This window comes from Neomonachus schauinslandi, chromosome 4 (genome assembly GCF_002201575.2).
Source record: "Neomonachus schauinslandi chromosome 4, ASM220157v2, whole genome shotgun sequence".
Taxonomy (NCBI): domain Eukaryota; kingdom Metazoa; phylum Chordata; class Mammalia; order Carnivora; family Phocidae; genus Neomonachus; species Neomonachus schauinslandi.
The window spans coordinates 123734875-123749464 of record NC_058406.1 but is presented as its reverse complement, the minus strand read 5'-3'; the positions used below and the strand labels follow the sequence as shown (position 1 = coordinate 123749464).

Here is a 14590-nt window from a genome sequence, read left to right as displayed (position 1 = left end):
GTGTGGACAGCTGAGAGGAGGGTTGCCGACTGAGCCCTGGGGCTTCCGTAGTTAGAGCTCCTGGTGATGAAGCGGCTGGTTAAAGAGCTCGAGAATAAGAATCCGTGAGGCAAGGGGAGAGCAAGAGACAGTGGTGTCCTGGAAGCCAAATGAAGAAAATGTTTTAAGAAGAAGGATGTGATCATCTCTGTCAAATCCTCAGTGGGTCAAGTAATATTTCATCTGAGAATCGCCCCCTAGCAATTTGGTAGACTTCAGTGACCTTGACATTGCATTTAATTGTAATGTTGAGGACAAAAGCATTATGGAAATGGGTACAAGAAAGGAATTGCAGGCAGAAAATATTGATAATTCCGTCAAGGGGAGTTTTGCTGTAAAGGGGTACAGAGAAATAGGATAATCGCTGGAGGAGGATGAAGGGGTCAAGAGAAGGGTTTGCTTTGTTTTGTCTTTAAGATTGGCAGTATTGCAGCATTTTCCCTGATGAGAGAACTGAATGCAGAAGACAGGGGCAGTTGCAGAACAATCTTTTTGAAAAGTGAACGGGGACGGCATCTAGTGCCAGCTCCTGGGGGGTTGTCTTGAATGTAAGCCCTGGCCGCTCGTGCATTGTAACAGGAAAGCAGCGAAGTGTGTGGGGTGTTAACACGGGAAGGTTGGTCCATTTGCTCTTGGGAGTTTGTGGGAGGTTTCTTCTGATGGGAGAAGAAAAATCATCCACCAAATGAGGTTGGGAAGAGAGTTTTTTAGATGCTTGGAGAAGTGAAAACATGAGCTAGTCATCCAGGAAAGCAGACTAGGGCAGTGCAGGATTGCTGGGCAGCACCCAGAGCCCACTGGATTTAAAACCAGTCTGTTTTCTCCAGTCGTGTTTGCTGTGTGGGTGGCGATGTGGAGTAGGCAGTTTTGCCAGCCAATTAATCTAAAAAGAGTGAGGGATTATGCAAGAGAATAATTGTAACTGGAGCACATGGAGTCTAAACTGGTTAATAAGAGAAGAGAGGACCTAAGTGGCAGGGAGGAACAGTGAAGGGCTGTAGGCTCTGGCAGGGGAAGAGCTCCTGGAGTCAGGAAATAGGAGGAGGGAATTGGAAAGATAGGAGGTGGTGCCGGATGACTAGGATGCATGGAAGGAAGATTCTGGAAGTTTAATGACAAAAGATAGACCTTTCCCTATTTCCTGTTGAGGTAAAAGAGATTAAGTTCAGTTCTCTTAAAACTGATCTTTGGGGGAGCATTGAATTCTAAACTTACTAAAATTTGTGACTGTGTGTGTGTGTGTGTTTGTGTGCATGCACGTGCTGTGGTGGTTTGTTTTCCAAAGAGAGATGCTGTGGACTTTGATGTTCGAGTTGATACGCAGGATCAAGGAATGTACCGCTTTTTAACATCACAACAACTTTTTAAGCTACTGGACTGCTTATTAGAGTCCCATAGATTTGCAAAAGCATTTAATTCCAACAATGAACAGAGGACTGCTCTGTGGAAAGCAGGTAAGCTGCACGAGTATCACACTGTTAACGGTTGTGCACCAGAGGTGTGCGTTTATCAGAATTCATTACTGTACAATTCAGGTGTATGCATTTCACTGTATGAACCTTTTACCTTAATAATAGTAGGAAGGCCTAATATAATACGTATATAATATAATGTGTAATATAGTAAGCTGCTAGGGGCAACTTGTTTCCCACTTGTTTAATCAATCTGATGTTTGACTGATTTGACCATTCATTTTTTCATCTTGTTCACCCAACCTGGACCTCCCTGTCGATACTGTCAGCACACTAAAAGCTGCCCTTTTTTTAATGAGAAAAAGTGTGTGAAGGTCCTAAACATGAAATCCTTGCATGTGTATTCAAATGACTTCTCCATACTTATCTGGGAGTGGCCACACCTCAGAATGGAAGTGAATGTTCTGAGGGAGGGAGGCATATTTTTGAACAAGTTGGAAAATTTAAGTATAATATAATTATATAAATATATAAGTATAATAATTAAACTGACATCTAATTTTTTACTTAAGTAGTTATTTGGTGCCTATTAGGTAAAAAACAGTGCTGGAAGAATGAGAGGCAGCAGAATGTGAAGAAAAAAAGGGAGCTAATGTTTATTGAACATCAGACTCTGAAATAGTGTTGGGTACTTTATATTTGCATATTTTATTTAATCTAAAATGATTGTTTAACCCCTAATGAAGCCCATGGCTTGTTCCTCCTCTTTCCTTTACAACCTAACTTCTGGGAAGAGTAGTGTATATTTTTTCCCCTTTATTCAACTCAAGTTGTTGCTGCCATTCAACCAGGACTGCTCCTGCTAAAGTCACCAGGTTCCACGTTTGCATGCGCATTGGACCCTTCACAATGCTTGGACCCTTGGCCTGATGAAACCTTCTTCCTGCTGAGGGGTCTGCCCCTATTCACCCAGGAGCCCTCCTGTAAGCTGTATGGAGCTTTCAGGTGCAGTTTCATTTGAAGAGTTCCGCTTTCCCAGGCCAACATTGTTTTGTACCTCCTATCCCCCCAGCTGGAAAGGAGGGGAAATTTTCCACATAGAAATCGCCTTTAGTTGGGCCTCCCCCACGGTCTCGAGGTGTGCCTTCCCTGTGCGACTCCTTCCCTGTGGGCCACCTCAGGGCTGCTGAGGCCCTGGGTTCAGGGCAGGCACAAGATGTGCCTTCACACAAGGCGGTTTTGTCTTTCTGTAACATGCAACTTCCCTTCTCCGCAGGCTTCAAAGGCAAATCCAAACCTAACCTTCTGAAGCAGGAGACGAGCAGCCTTGCCTGTGGGCTGCGCATTCTCTTCCGGATGTACATGGATGAGAGCCGCGTTAGTGCCTGGGAGGAGGTCCAGCAGAGGCTTTTAAAGTAAGACTCTTGGCTCAGTGTCTGCCTTTGACCCATGTGGCTGCGTGGTACAGAGGAGGAAAGGGCCACTAGGTTTGCACTCATGGCAGAGTCCACATCTCAGCCCTGCTGCAGGAAACAGCTTGGGGCCCAAGGAAGAGATTGTGAAAATTAGAGAGTCTTATAGATGGACGCACTTTTGCACAGTTGGTGACATGAGCAGATCATGTCTGTTGTTGCCGCTGTGGGACAGGAAGAAAGTTTCCTAAAATTTAAAACTTCAGAGTTTTTAGGCTTTTTCATGCCACAGATAATCGCATTTTTACGAACCAATCATATGTGAAAGTGAAAACCTGCCTGCCTGCATTTAGTTTGAAAGAAGGTTTGATGTTTTGTTAGTGTTACTTTTTTTTTTTGCATTCTTTTACTTCATGACAAGATTCTGTCCTTTAAATTTTAAACTCATGCTAAGAATGAAACATGCCATTCAGAAAGACTGCTGTCTTCTGCATTGTATTTTTATGTATTCTCAGGGAATAGATGTTCTCAGAGACCAGTTAAGTACATTTTAGAACTTCAAGAGATGACTTAGTCCCTGTTTCCCACTTTACTGATGAGACTTTTAAGACCCAGAAGTGTCTACACCTTCACAGTGAGTGAAGACCCACCCGATTTCAACCCCGGTTTCTTGATGCCAGGCCTGGATGTGCGCTGCCGCACAGGGGTCTGAAATTCGGGGGACCTTTTAGAAAATGCGTTTCCTGATACATTGCACTGGCTTCTTTTAACGTCCGGTTTTCTTCCTAATTTGAAAAGGACACGGTTATGTTGATACTGCAGTTAGTGTTAGCAGACAGACTGTAACCAGTTCCTGATAGTTAATAGTCCCTCCCCGCCTCGTCCCAGCGGTTTTCTCTGTGAACACCCATAGCCGCACGTATGCAGCACATGCCAAAGTGAGCCCTTTCTGTTACAGTGTCTGCAGCGAAGCCCTAAGTTACTTCCTTACTCTGACGTCAGAGAGTCACCGGGAAGCCTGGACTAATTTACTGCTTTTGTTTCTAACTAAAGTTCTAAAGATAAGCGACAGTAGGGTAAGTATGAGATGTCTTCTCCAGCCCGGCATTTCTAGCCTGACCAGCATCAGGCTCAAGCGGGAGGCAGGGGCGCCAGCTTGCAGACCCATCGCTCAGAGGTAGATCCAGCAAAGCCCGGGCTGTGGTGCCACTTTGTCCCGGACCACGGTGGCCCGTCTCTGCATGGGCCCTCAGTCTTCTCCCTCCTCACCCTGCTTGGTTCTCTAAGCAGTGACTTTGTAGGGGAGTCAGTAAAGAAGGAATCAGTGTCCCTTTGGAACACTCTGACCAAGCTGCTGGGTCCCCCACACTTTGCAATTCCCATCCTGACCCCTGAAGTCTGTCCTCCATTTTGAAAACTGTCACCCTGCCCAACCTCTGGCCCTGAACTCTGCCCCTACCGGGGTCTCAGGCCTGTGCTCCAGGCTTTAGCCATTCCTTTGGCATATTTATTGGTTCCATGTAACACAGAGGCCCTAGTGAATAGGCCATAAACTCATTTAAGAATATGAAACCAATAGAAATGATGATAAATTAAAAATATGTAACTAAATATAAATACATAGTGCAGATTTTCAAAAATATGCATTTCCCTCTTTAAAAAATACAGCAACTTACAGCTCATATACTTGGAAACGGGTTGCCATGATCCCTGAATTGGTTTAAAAATGTCTAGTGAGGTAGCCTGAGATTGGGGTCACAGTGGTGTACGGGGCCCCAGAGAGGCTGTGTGGTGTCACTTGGTGCCATACAGATGTTTGTCCCAAGTCGTGCTCTAGTCCACATGCATTTCCCTCTGGGCTGGATAAAGCTTGGAGAAGTGACCTAAGGCATCAGCAGCCATGTGGCCAAAAAGGACTCCAAACCCCAGTCTCTCTGGTTCCACCGTGGGCTTTCGTGCCACCATCGGTCACACTGCTACCTAGTCCCTCATGGGGTGTGGAGAGCAGCAGAGAGAGCGATTCAGAGATTGAGGAATTCCAGCAAACATGACCACAGTACATCAGTTGAACTGTAAATGTGGAAAGTCTGATCTTTGCCTGGAGATTGCAATTTTGTATTGCACTATTAGGTAGAATTTTCCATAAAAATTAAAATTTTCTTTAACAAGTAAGATTGTTTCAATAACCCATAGCTTATAAGAACTCAGCTGTGGTTCCTGCTTGTCTTACTTTTGCTTATTATCCAGAAAAACAATGATAAATACTAAGTTTGTCATAAGTTTGTCAAGGAAATGGAAATGTTTTTCAAAATAAGGATAGCTAAGTGAATAATGTTTGTATTGAGTCTTTTGAATACTTCTCTTTCAGTTCCATAATCAGTATAGTCCCTGCTTTATGCAGATGCCTTTCCTCTGTCTTCACTGATCAGTGCAGGCCCCAGAGTGGTTTGACGTTAAAGGCATTTGAGCTGCTGTGGTTTGGAATGCAAGCATTACTAATGGAGAAATTTATTTCCTCCCCTCCCCCCCAGTTTAAAGCTCATGCATCATTCTACTACCCTCTCTTATGTGAAATTATGCAATTTGACTTGATTCCTGAACTTCGTGCCGTTCTTAGAAGATTTTTTCTGCGAATTGGAGTAGTTTTTAAGATATCACAACCACCTGAACAGGAACTTGGAATAAACAAGCAATGATGGCAACTTGGTATTGTTCTGTTGGCGTTTACATCCCTCCGCTCTTTAAAAGGACCTTGGAGCTGAGGTTTCCTACCTGAAAAATGGTTTCTCTGAATTGCGGTGTCTGAGGGTTACTGGTAAAGATGCTTAGAACTGTAACTCAAACTTGCGCAACGCTCCAGTCCCTATTTAGTAATCTGGTGGATTCTGTTTGTCATGTTGGGCTCATGTTGAGCAGAAAGCCTGTTTCCACAGTGTCAGCTTGTGTTCATGTGTCCTTTCCCTGTCCTTGGCAGCAGGGAGAGCCCCACAGTTTTCGGCAGGTGTGGAAGTAAAACTTTACCCAAAGAACTATAGATGTAAAGATTTGAACTTCTGCAAGAAGTACAACTCAGGAGAGCTGTATTTTGAAGGATAAAATGTTTATAATTAGGGGGGGTGGGGGGGAGAAGAAGAAATTATTGTTCATGGTAAAAGATATTTAGCAACTATGGTATTCTTATTCTGAAGATTTTTGCACACTCAGGCTATCTGAGATACTGGTAATCATCCTTCTGTGAAAAATGTACAGAGATGCAGGTCTGTAATATAAAAATCTTAAACATTATATAGTTCTTCCTGCACTGTTTTATTTTAATTTCTTTATTTTCTTATTCATTTGCTAAATACCTATAATATTTTGTCAAATGCACTAAACATTTGGGTTGAACTTTTTGTCTTTTTTATTTTGTGGGGGTTTTGGTTTTGCCCTTTTTGGGGGGGGGGGTTTGGTAATTTTGAGGGTTTAACATGCCCAGAAAGCTGTTGTGGCTGACGCTTGTCATGATCAACAACAAAAAAGGTAGAAAATACTCCTACTGACCTAACTACCTGTAATATACTTCTCTTAGGGCTTCTAAAGATGAGCCATTAAAATAGAGTTGATCCTACATGGACCGAAACTTGAATCACTGCAAAATGAATCTAGGTTGCTGTCACTTTCTTTTTCTTTTGGGTGGCGGGGCTTGATGTAGATTTTACTCTGTGTACAGAATTTAATGTTGAATATGTTAAAATAACAAATCTGGCATGGTTGGGGGAGTTAGATTTACTGGAAATGTATTCATACTGTGAATTGTGCTCTGATGGTTAAAAAAAGACAAGATTGTCAAGCATTCCGTATTAACAGTGGATGTAGAAAATTTTTTCAGATGGATAAAATGTATATGGTACAGATGTAAAGTTTTCTATGTAAAAAATTCTGTACAACTTTCTGTACAATACTGATTCTCATCTGGCATATTCTAATCAGGTTATAGGTCAATAAAGTTTTTGGATTATTTCATCAGTGCAATCAAAACCTGTGTAATCTACAGCCCCATGTTTCATTGATCCTTTCTTTGTTAAAAGCCGAACAATTTAGGAATATTCTTGGCCAGAACTACAAATTCAGTGTTCTTCTTTTGGCATTAGGATCGTGCTTTCTCAGCCATAGGATATTCATAATTAAAATTTTGTGTATTAACCCAAAATAAGGCTATACTGTGTGAATGCTGAGAGAGCTGAAGTCCCTTTTGGGGCAGTTTGTCAGGGGGGCATTGTGTGTCCTAGGAGTCAGTGCAAGTTGTATGGTACGATGGCACTGAACGAAAAATGGAACATGTCAAGATAATGACTGTTTAAAAATAGAAGTGTGCAGTGTTTGCTCTCATACCGCTCTTAGATGAGTTACTGAACAATGCATTTATAGGTGTACTGTATTTACTACCCCCAAGACAGCCCTGTGCAAGCCCAGCTGGACACTAGAGCTGGGAGTCACCCACCTTGGTAGATGGAAACCACCCTGACCTTGCTGATGGGTGTTTGTTTTTGTTTCAGATGATGGGTGTTTCAGATGAAGATATAACAGGAAAAATCTTCTTCACAGTAAAATAAACAACGGATAGGTTACAAAATTGAGTATAAAATGTATGGCTAAAATTCAAAATGGAGAAATTTCACATTTGCAGTAAACTTGTCAATCCTGTCCGTCATTAGTTCCATCAGTGGAAATGTGCAGGAAGTAGTACCTGGGGGTGTTCTCAGCCATCATAATGCTAAAGAAAGACCAAAGAATTATTTCCCAGAATTTGAATTAATCTTTCTTTACTTTTTTAAACGTGATTGATTAAGGAGTGATTAGGAAGACTGACTCACTGATCCAAGGGTCCATGGTGATGCAGCAAGGATTCCAGTCTCTGTCCTTGGCCCCTGATGGTCCTGTCTTCAACTTCTAAAACACCTCGTCTAGAAACCTCAATTCCAGTTAAAATAAATTGACACTGATAATAAAAAATAATTTATTTCTATCAAGTATTTAAGTCATATAAATTAGTAAATGTAATGCCTTCATTTGCATAAACAGAGGCAAAAAGATGATGTGACATTTAATTTATGGCTCATGGGAGTAAAATCAGTTACGATTCCCCCATCATTTATACTGAGTAGCTATAAATTACATGGAAATAACTAGCACATTTGATTCATTACCTAGCAACTGAAATACAGCTACAACGAATGTATTTATTACAGGAATTATTTTGAATAGCGATGACTGTGGCAAATGTACATACAACAAGCATATTCAGGTTTTACAATACTGTTTGTTAAGACACCTCTTTTATTCACCTTATCTTACTGACAAGCAGAATTTAAAATAATGCACATATGGTAATTGATTCCAAGAGTTCATTACCACCCCAATTTATGGCAAAATTGTGCAAAAATAATTCTAGGTAATCCTATGTTATGTAATCATTGCCTTTTATTTATGTACATAATATATACATCATTATACATCATGGGAAAAAATACACCTTATATACAGATGAAACTTGTGTAAGTAACTTCAGGTAGGGGCCAAAAGTAGCACACTTACTAAAGGTTCTGATTTGACATTCCTTTCACCTTAAAAGGCACTGCTGGGTCCAATGCAGATTTATTTAACTGTGGGCAGTAGACAGGCCCTGCCAGTTGTAAGTGCCTGGTTTTCCAGGAACCTGCTGCTGCTCCTGGTTCAGCTGCTCAGCCATGAATTGTTGCAGCGTTTCTGAGGTGCCTGGGCGGAGCCAGGGCTCAGTTGCTACAGAGTTTGACCCATCGTCCCCCACGTGTTTCAGGTCATCGGGGTCAAGCAGTGAACTCTCATCGTCTAAAGGAGGCAAGAGGGATAGGACTCAGGTAACACTGGTGGCAAGGAGGTGAAATGAACACACATCTTCCTGTAATTTAACCCATTTCAGCCCTGCAGGTCTCCATAGTATTTATGTTCTACAAAGTAGTTTTGTCCAGGCCCCACATTTTAGAGGTTGGAAGAAAATGGTCAAGGGAATAGGTGACTCCATGGTACCAACACCCACAGGGATTCCAAAGATAGCAAAGTAGAGGGTGCCAAACATTAAGTTGACTGTAGAAGTGTACGCAATCTTACAAAACTTTTAAATTCAGCAAAGTTTTAGAAATACCCCAAACCTGTTAACAATGCTCTAAGGAGATGAAATTACTTCCATTCTTGCACCTAATACTAAGAGTTTGGTGTCTACTCCATTAAAAGGTAGGTCCTTAAGTTTCATCCTTTAATTGAATGTACTCAACTTCTATCTCTGTATTTTACTTATTAGATATAATAGGAAAATCTGTCTTCCTACCCTGTTATGTCATTTTTATTTTTTTTAATTACATCTCCCGGTCTGTGAAGGATTAGCCCAGCAAAGGGATATGTGCGGTCAATTTAATAATCAATCCACATCGTACCAGAAAGCTCCTGTTTGAAAGGACAATGTTAAAAAGTTTAGAAGTTGAAAACCCGTAAGAGATTCTTCAAATGCTCTATTTTTCTCAATTTAAATATATCCCTGTTAAATATTAATTACCCTTACTGGCTCTAAAAGAAATTGAGGAATAGGTAATCCTCAGTGCAGATTTAAAGAACTATTTTCCCACTGGTCCCCATTTTTTCAGTATATGATGAAAAGTACTGCTCCCATCAATTTACCATATGTGCTCATATTTGATATGGAATTGCCACCAGAACATATGACACCTTGACTGCTAGACACTGTAGTATAGTTTTAAATTAATAAAGGTAATTGCTATTAGAAAATTACTGTATGTAGCTTAACAGACTAAAGGGTATTGTCCCAAAAGACCACTCTACTGTTTGCCAAAACTAGTATTGAGGGGCTCACTAGCTGCCTAAGGAACCATCCTGTCTGCCTGTGCTTGCTGAGCACCCTTCAACCTGCTGGTCACCCAAGCAAGGAGAGACCGTGAAACCATAATAAAAACACTAAACCCTGGCTTATGTTTTTTTTTTTTTTTTTTTTTTTAAGATTTTAGTTTTTGACAGCAAGAGAGGGAACACAAACGGGGAGCGGGAGAGGGAGAAACAGGCTTCCCGCCAAGCAGGGAGCCCGATGCGGGGCTTGACCCCAGGACCCTGGAATCATTATCTGAGCCGAAGGCAGACGCTTAACCGACTGAGCCACCCAGGCGCCCCACTGGCTTCTAAAAAGAAACATTAACCTGAGGCTACTTGTTTTGTCTATGGCATTGAAAGCCAAGCAAAAAAGCAAAAAAAAAAGTTCTTTGTAGTACTATAAATTCATAATAGATGTGTTACCTAAAGAACTCAAAAGTTGTCAAGTTAATTTCTCACTTCAGTAAGGGGAATGAGATGCTGATACTAGCCAGCATTTTCCCTGCTCAAAGCAAAGAAAAGCTGGATATATTTAATAAAAATTTCGTCTGTTTAGAATCCACTCAAGGGATGCCTGGGTGGCTCAGTCGGTTAAGCGTCTGCCTGCGGCTCAGGTCACGATCCCGGGGTCCTGGGATCGAGTCCTGCATCAGGCTCCTTGCTCAGTGAGGAGCTGCTGCTCCCTCTGCCTGCCCCTCCCCCTGCTTGTGCTCGCTCTCTCTTGACAAATAAAATCTTTAAAAAAAGAATCCACTCAAAAAAGCATACCCTCTGGTAGAATCTGATGCAAAGTTGATCCCGAGTCCCAAGTTTTCCTGGATAGTGTCTATGGTTCTAGGCCTTACAACTCAAAGGGATTTCAAAATTCATTCCATCCCTCTCCAACCCACCTATCCCTGCCCTGAGCCAACAGTGAAAATTTCCCTGTAAACAGGTTTGAGTTCTTACAGATAATAGTCCATTAAGCATTAAGACTGGCCATTTACCTGTATTAATCGGTTTATTCTGAAGTTCATTCAGTCTTCGCATCCGTTCCTCATTTTTCATTCTAAGCTGATCAATATTTATACTGGACACAGATTTTAGAGAGAGACCATCTGGTGGCATATTAGGATGACTGTTATCCTACAATTAGAAAAGAGAATTTTAGAAACAATCAGTAACAAATCTGTGAACCTAAAAATATTCTTGCCCCTGATAAATGTATATAGTGTGAGGAATAAAACAAATGGAAATCTGTAGCATTTATATTCTAACTCCTGGTGTTTATTCATGCAGGCTCAGATGAAGATACAGAATTTGTGATAATATTTAAATGCTGCCAGGCTGGGAGAAGGTGGGGAATTAACAGAACCCAAAAGGTAAAAAGTGAAACAACAGGGACTAAGAATCAATTAAGCTACAGTAATCAAGACAGGGTGGTAATGGCATAAAGACAATGGAATAGAGAGTCCAGGAATAAACCCTTAATTTATGGACAAAAGGGCCAACAAAATTCACTGGGGGAAAGAAGAGCCTTTTCAATAAATGTTATTGGAACAACCCAGATTGTCCACATGCAGAAGAATGAATTTGGACCCCTACACCTCACATCAATTGCAAAAATTAGAGTGGATCACTGACCTAAATTTGAGAGCAAAACTATAAAAACCCTTAGAAGAAAACAAGTAATTTTCATGATGCTGGGTTAGGTAATGGTTTCTTGATAAGACACCAGAAGCACAAGCAATAAAAGAGAAGATTGGTTAAGTTGGACCCCATCAAGAAAGTAAGAAAGACAACACACAAAATGAGAGGAACTATAAAAATCATACATCTAATAAGGGACTTGTGTCTCGAATACATAACTTACAAATCAACAATAGACAAACTGATTAGAAAATGGGCAAAGGATTTGCATAGACGTTATCTTCGAAGATACTGCACATCATCACGGAAATGCAAATCAAACCCACAAGGAGGCACTACTTCACACTCCCTAGGATGACTATAATAACTATAATAAAAGTAACAAGTGTTGCCATGATACAGAAACTGGAAGCTTCATCTATTGCTGGTGGGAGTATAAAATGGTGTAGCCACTTTGGAAACCAGTCTGGCAGTTCCTCAAAATGTCAACCATAGTTACTCTAACAATTCTATTCCTAGGTATATATACAAGAAAAATGAAAATCATCAGAAAACTTGTACACAAAAGTAGAAACAATCCAAATGTCCATCAAGTGTTGAACAGATAAACAAAATGTGGAATACCCATTCAAAGGAGTTACTCAGCAATAAAAAGGAGGCAAGTACTGACATGCTAAAACTTGACCACATCTCATGTCTATGTATCCAAAAAAGGCAACTACATAGAGGCAAAGTAGACGTGGTTGCTGGGGAAACAAGTTACTGCCACCTGGTAAAGCTATACATGTAATAATGCTAATAGTAGCATTTGTCCTTTGTGGACTTGACAGCGCTAATGGCTCATATATATTAACTATCTCCATGTCACATATATAAGAAAACACACACAGTTTAAGAATTTGCCCAAAGTTGTCTACTCAACAAAGTACATATCTCAACAATGTCACAAGGGCTTTTTACTAGTTATACTATAAAAACATTTACACACATTCTATGAAAAGAATATGGGTTGAATATCAGCCTTCCTGTGGAATGTGACCTTGGACAGGTTATCCGACCAAAATACTGGAAGATGCCCCACATAGTAGGCTTAGGTGTCCAAGTCTTGGACACCTAAAGTGTCCAAGCAGACTTCGCAGTAAATGTTTTCAGTTGCTTCTTGTACCTTCTCTGAAATCCAAATATTCTGCAACAGGGAAGGAGGAAGATTAGGGCGTGGAACAAACATTGCTGAACATTCTGTGCCAGGTACTACTAGGCTTATAACCACACTAGGAGATAGGAAAATACTACCTCAAGCCAAGGTACCAGAGTTCAATGACCTGCCTAAGCTTAGGGAGCTAGGTCAGGTGGTAGAGCCTACATTTACACCTACAGTCACCTCTTTCCAGACCAAGTGCGCTTTCTTTACTGGACCATGTCAATTTATATTATTTTTATGTATTTTTAAACATTTTTTAAATTTAAATTCAATTAACAGATAATGTATTACTGGTTTCAGAGGTACAGGCCTGTGATTCACCAGTCTTACATAATACCCAGTGCTCATGTAATCATCACGTGCCCTCCTTCATGTCCATCACCCAGTTACCCCATCCCTCCGCCCCCCTCGCCTCCAGCAACCCTCAGCACTTTGTTTCCTATGATTAAGAGTCTCTTATGGTTTGTCTCCCTCTCTGGTTTCATCTTATTTTTCTCCTCTCTTCCCCTATGATCCTCTGTTTCTTAAATTCCACATAACAGTGAGATCATATAATTGTCTTTCTCTGATTGACTTATTTCGCTTAGCATGATAGCCTCTAGTTCCATCCACATCATTGCAAATGGCAAGATTTCATTTTTTGATGGCTGCATAATATTCCATTGTATATATATACCACATCTTCTTTAGCCAATTATCTGTCAGTGGACGTCTGGGCTCTTTCCATAGTTTGGCTATTGTGGACATTACTGTTATGAACACTGGGGTGCAGGTGCCCCTTTGGATCACTACACTTATATCTTTGAGATAAATACTCAGTCGTGTAATTGCTGGCTCGTATGGTAGCTCTATTTTTAACTTCTTGAGGAACATCATATGGTTTTCCAGAGTGGCTGCACCAGCTTGCATTCCCACCAACAGTGCAGGAGGGTTCCCCTTTCTCCACATCCTCACCAACACCTGATGTTTCTGGACTTGTTAATTTTAGCCATTCTGACTGGTGTGAGGTGGTATCTCACTGAGGTTTTGATTTGGATTTCCCTGATGCTGAGTGATGTTGAGCATTTTTTCATGTGTCTGTTGGCTATTTGGATGTCTTCTTTGCAGAAAAGTCTGTTCATGTCTTCTGCCCATTTCTTGAGTGGATTATTTGTTCTTTGGGTTGAGATTGATAAGTGCTTTATAGGTTTGGATACTAGCCCTTTATCTGCTATGTCATTTGCAAATATCTTCTTCCATTCTGTTGGTTGTCTCTTGGTTTTGTCAACTATTTCCTTTGCTGTGCAAAGGCTTTTTATCTTGATGAAATCCCAATAGTTAGTTTTTGCCTTTCTTTCCCTTGCCTTTGGAGATGTGTCTAGCAAGATGTTGCCGCAGCCGAGGTCACAGAAGTTGCTGCCTGTGTTCTTTAGGATTTTGATGGATTCCTGTCTCACATTTAGGTCTTTCATCCATTTTGAATCTATTATTTTGTGTATCGTTTAAGGAAATGGTCCAGTTCAGTCTTCTGCATGTGGCTGTCCAATTTCCCCAACACCATTTGTTGAAGAAAATGTCTTTTTCCATTGGATATTCTTTCCTGCTTTGTCGAAGATTAGTTGACCATAGAGTTGAGGGTCCATTTCTGGGCTCTCTATTCTGTTCCATTGATCTTTGTGTCTGTATTTGTGCCAGTACCATACTGTCTTGATGATGACAGCTTTGTAATAGAGCTTGAGGTCTAGGATTCTGATGCCACTAGCTTTGGTTTTCTTTTTCAACATTCCTCTGGCTATTTGGGGTCTTTTCTGGTTCCATACAAATTTTAGGATTATTTGTTCCAGCTCTGTGAAAAAAAGTTGATGCTATTTTGATAGGGATTGCATTGAAAGTATAGATTGCTCGAGGTAGCATAGACATTTTAACAATATTTGTTCTTCTAACCTAGAGCATGGAACGTTTTTCCATTTCTTTGTGTCTGCCTCAGTTTCTTTCATGAGTGTTCTATAGTTTTTTGAGTATAG

At 40.8% G+C, this 14590-nt stretch overlaps 2 protein-coding genes across 3 annotated transcripts in view; one reads left to right on the top strand and one right to left on the bottom strand.

The window, feature by feature from the left end:
• The window catches only part of ARFGEF1 (ADP ribosylation factor guanine nucleotide exchange factor 1), a 144148-nt gene extending 137260 nt beyond the window's left edge, over positions 1-6888 (top strand). For both annotated transcript variants that reach the window (XM_021688624.1, XM_044914638.1), the window contains 4 exons: positions 1325-1493; positions 2728-2866; positions 3822-3939; positions 5395-6888. In XM_021688624.1, coding sequence (XP_021544299.1) covers positions 1325-1493; positions 2728-2866; positions 3822-3939; positions 5395-5559 — 591 coding nt within the window. In that variant the 3' untranslated portion in view covers positions 5560-6888. The remainder of the gene's footprint in view (positions 1-1324; positions 1494-2727; positions 2867-3821; positions 3940-5394) is intronic.
• Positions 6889-8315: 1427 nt separating this feature from the next.
• The window catches only part of CSPP1 (centrosome and spindle pole associated protein 1), a 167346-nt gene continuing 161071 nt past the window's right edge, over positions 8316-14590 (bottom strand). The window contains exons 30-31 of the mRNA XM_044914639.1: positions 10744-10882; positions 8316-8710 (exon numbers count right to left, since the gene is read on the bottom strand). Coding sequence (XP_044770574.1) covers positions 8502-8710; positions 10744-10882 — 348 coding nt within the window. The 3' untranslated portion in view covers positions 8316-8501. The remainder of the gene's footprint in view (positions 8711-10743; positions 10883-14590) is intronic.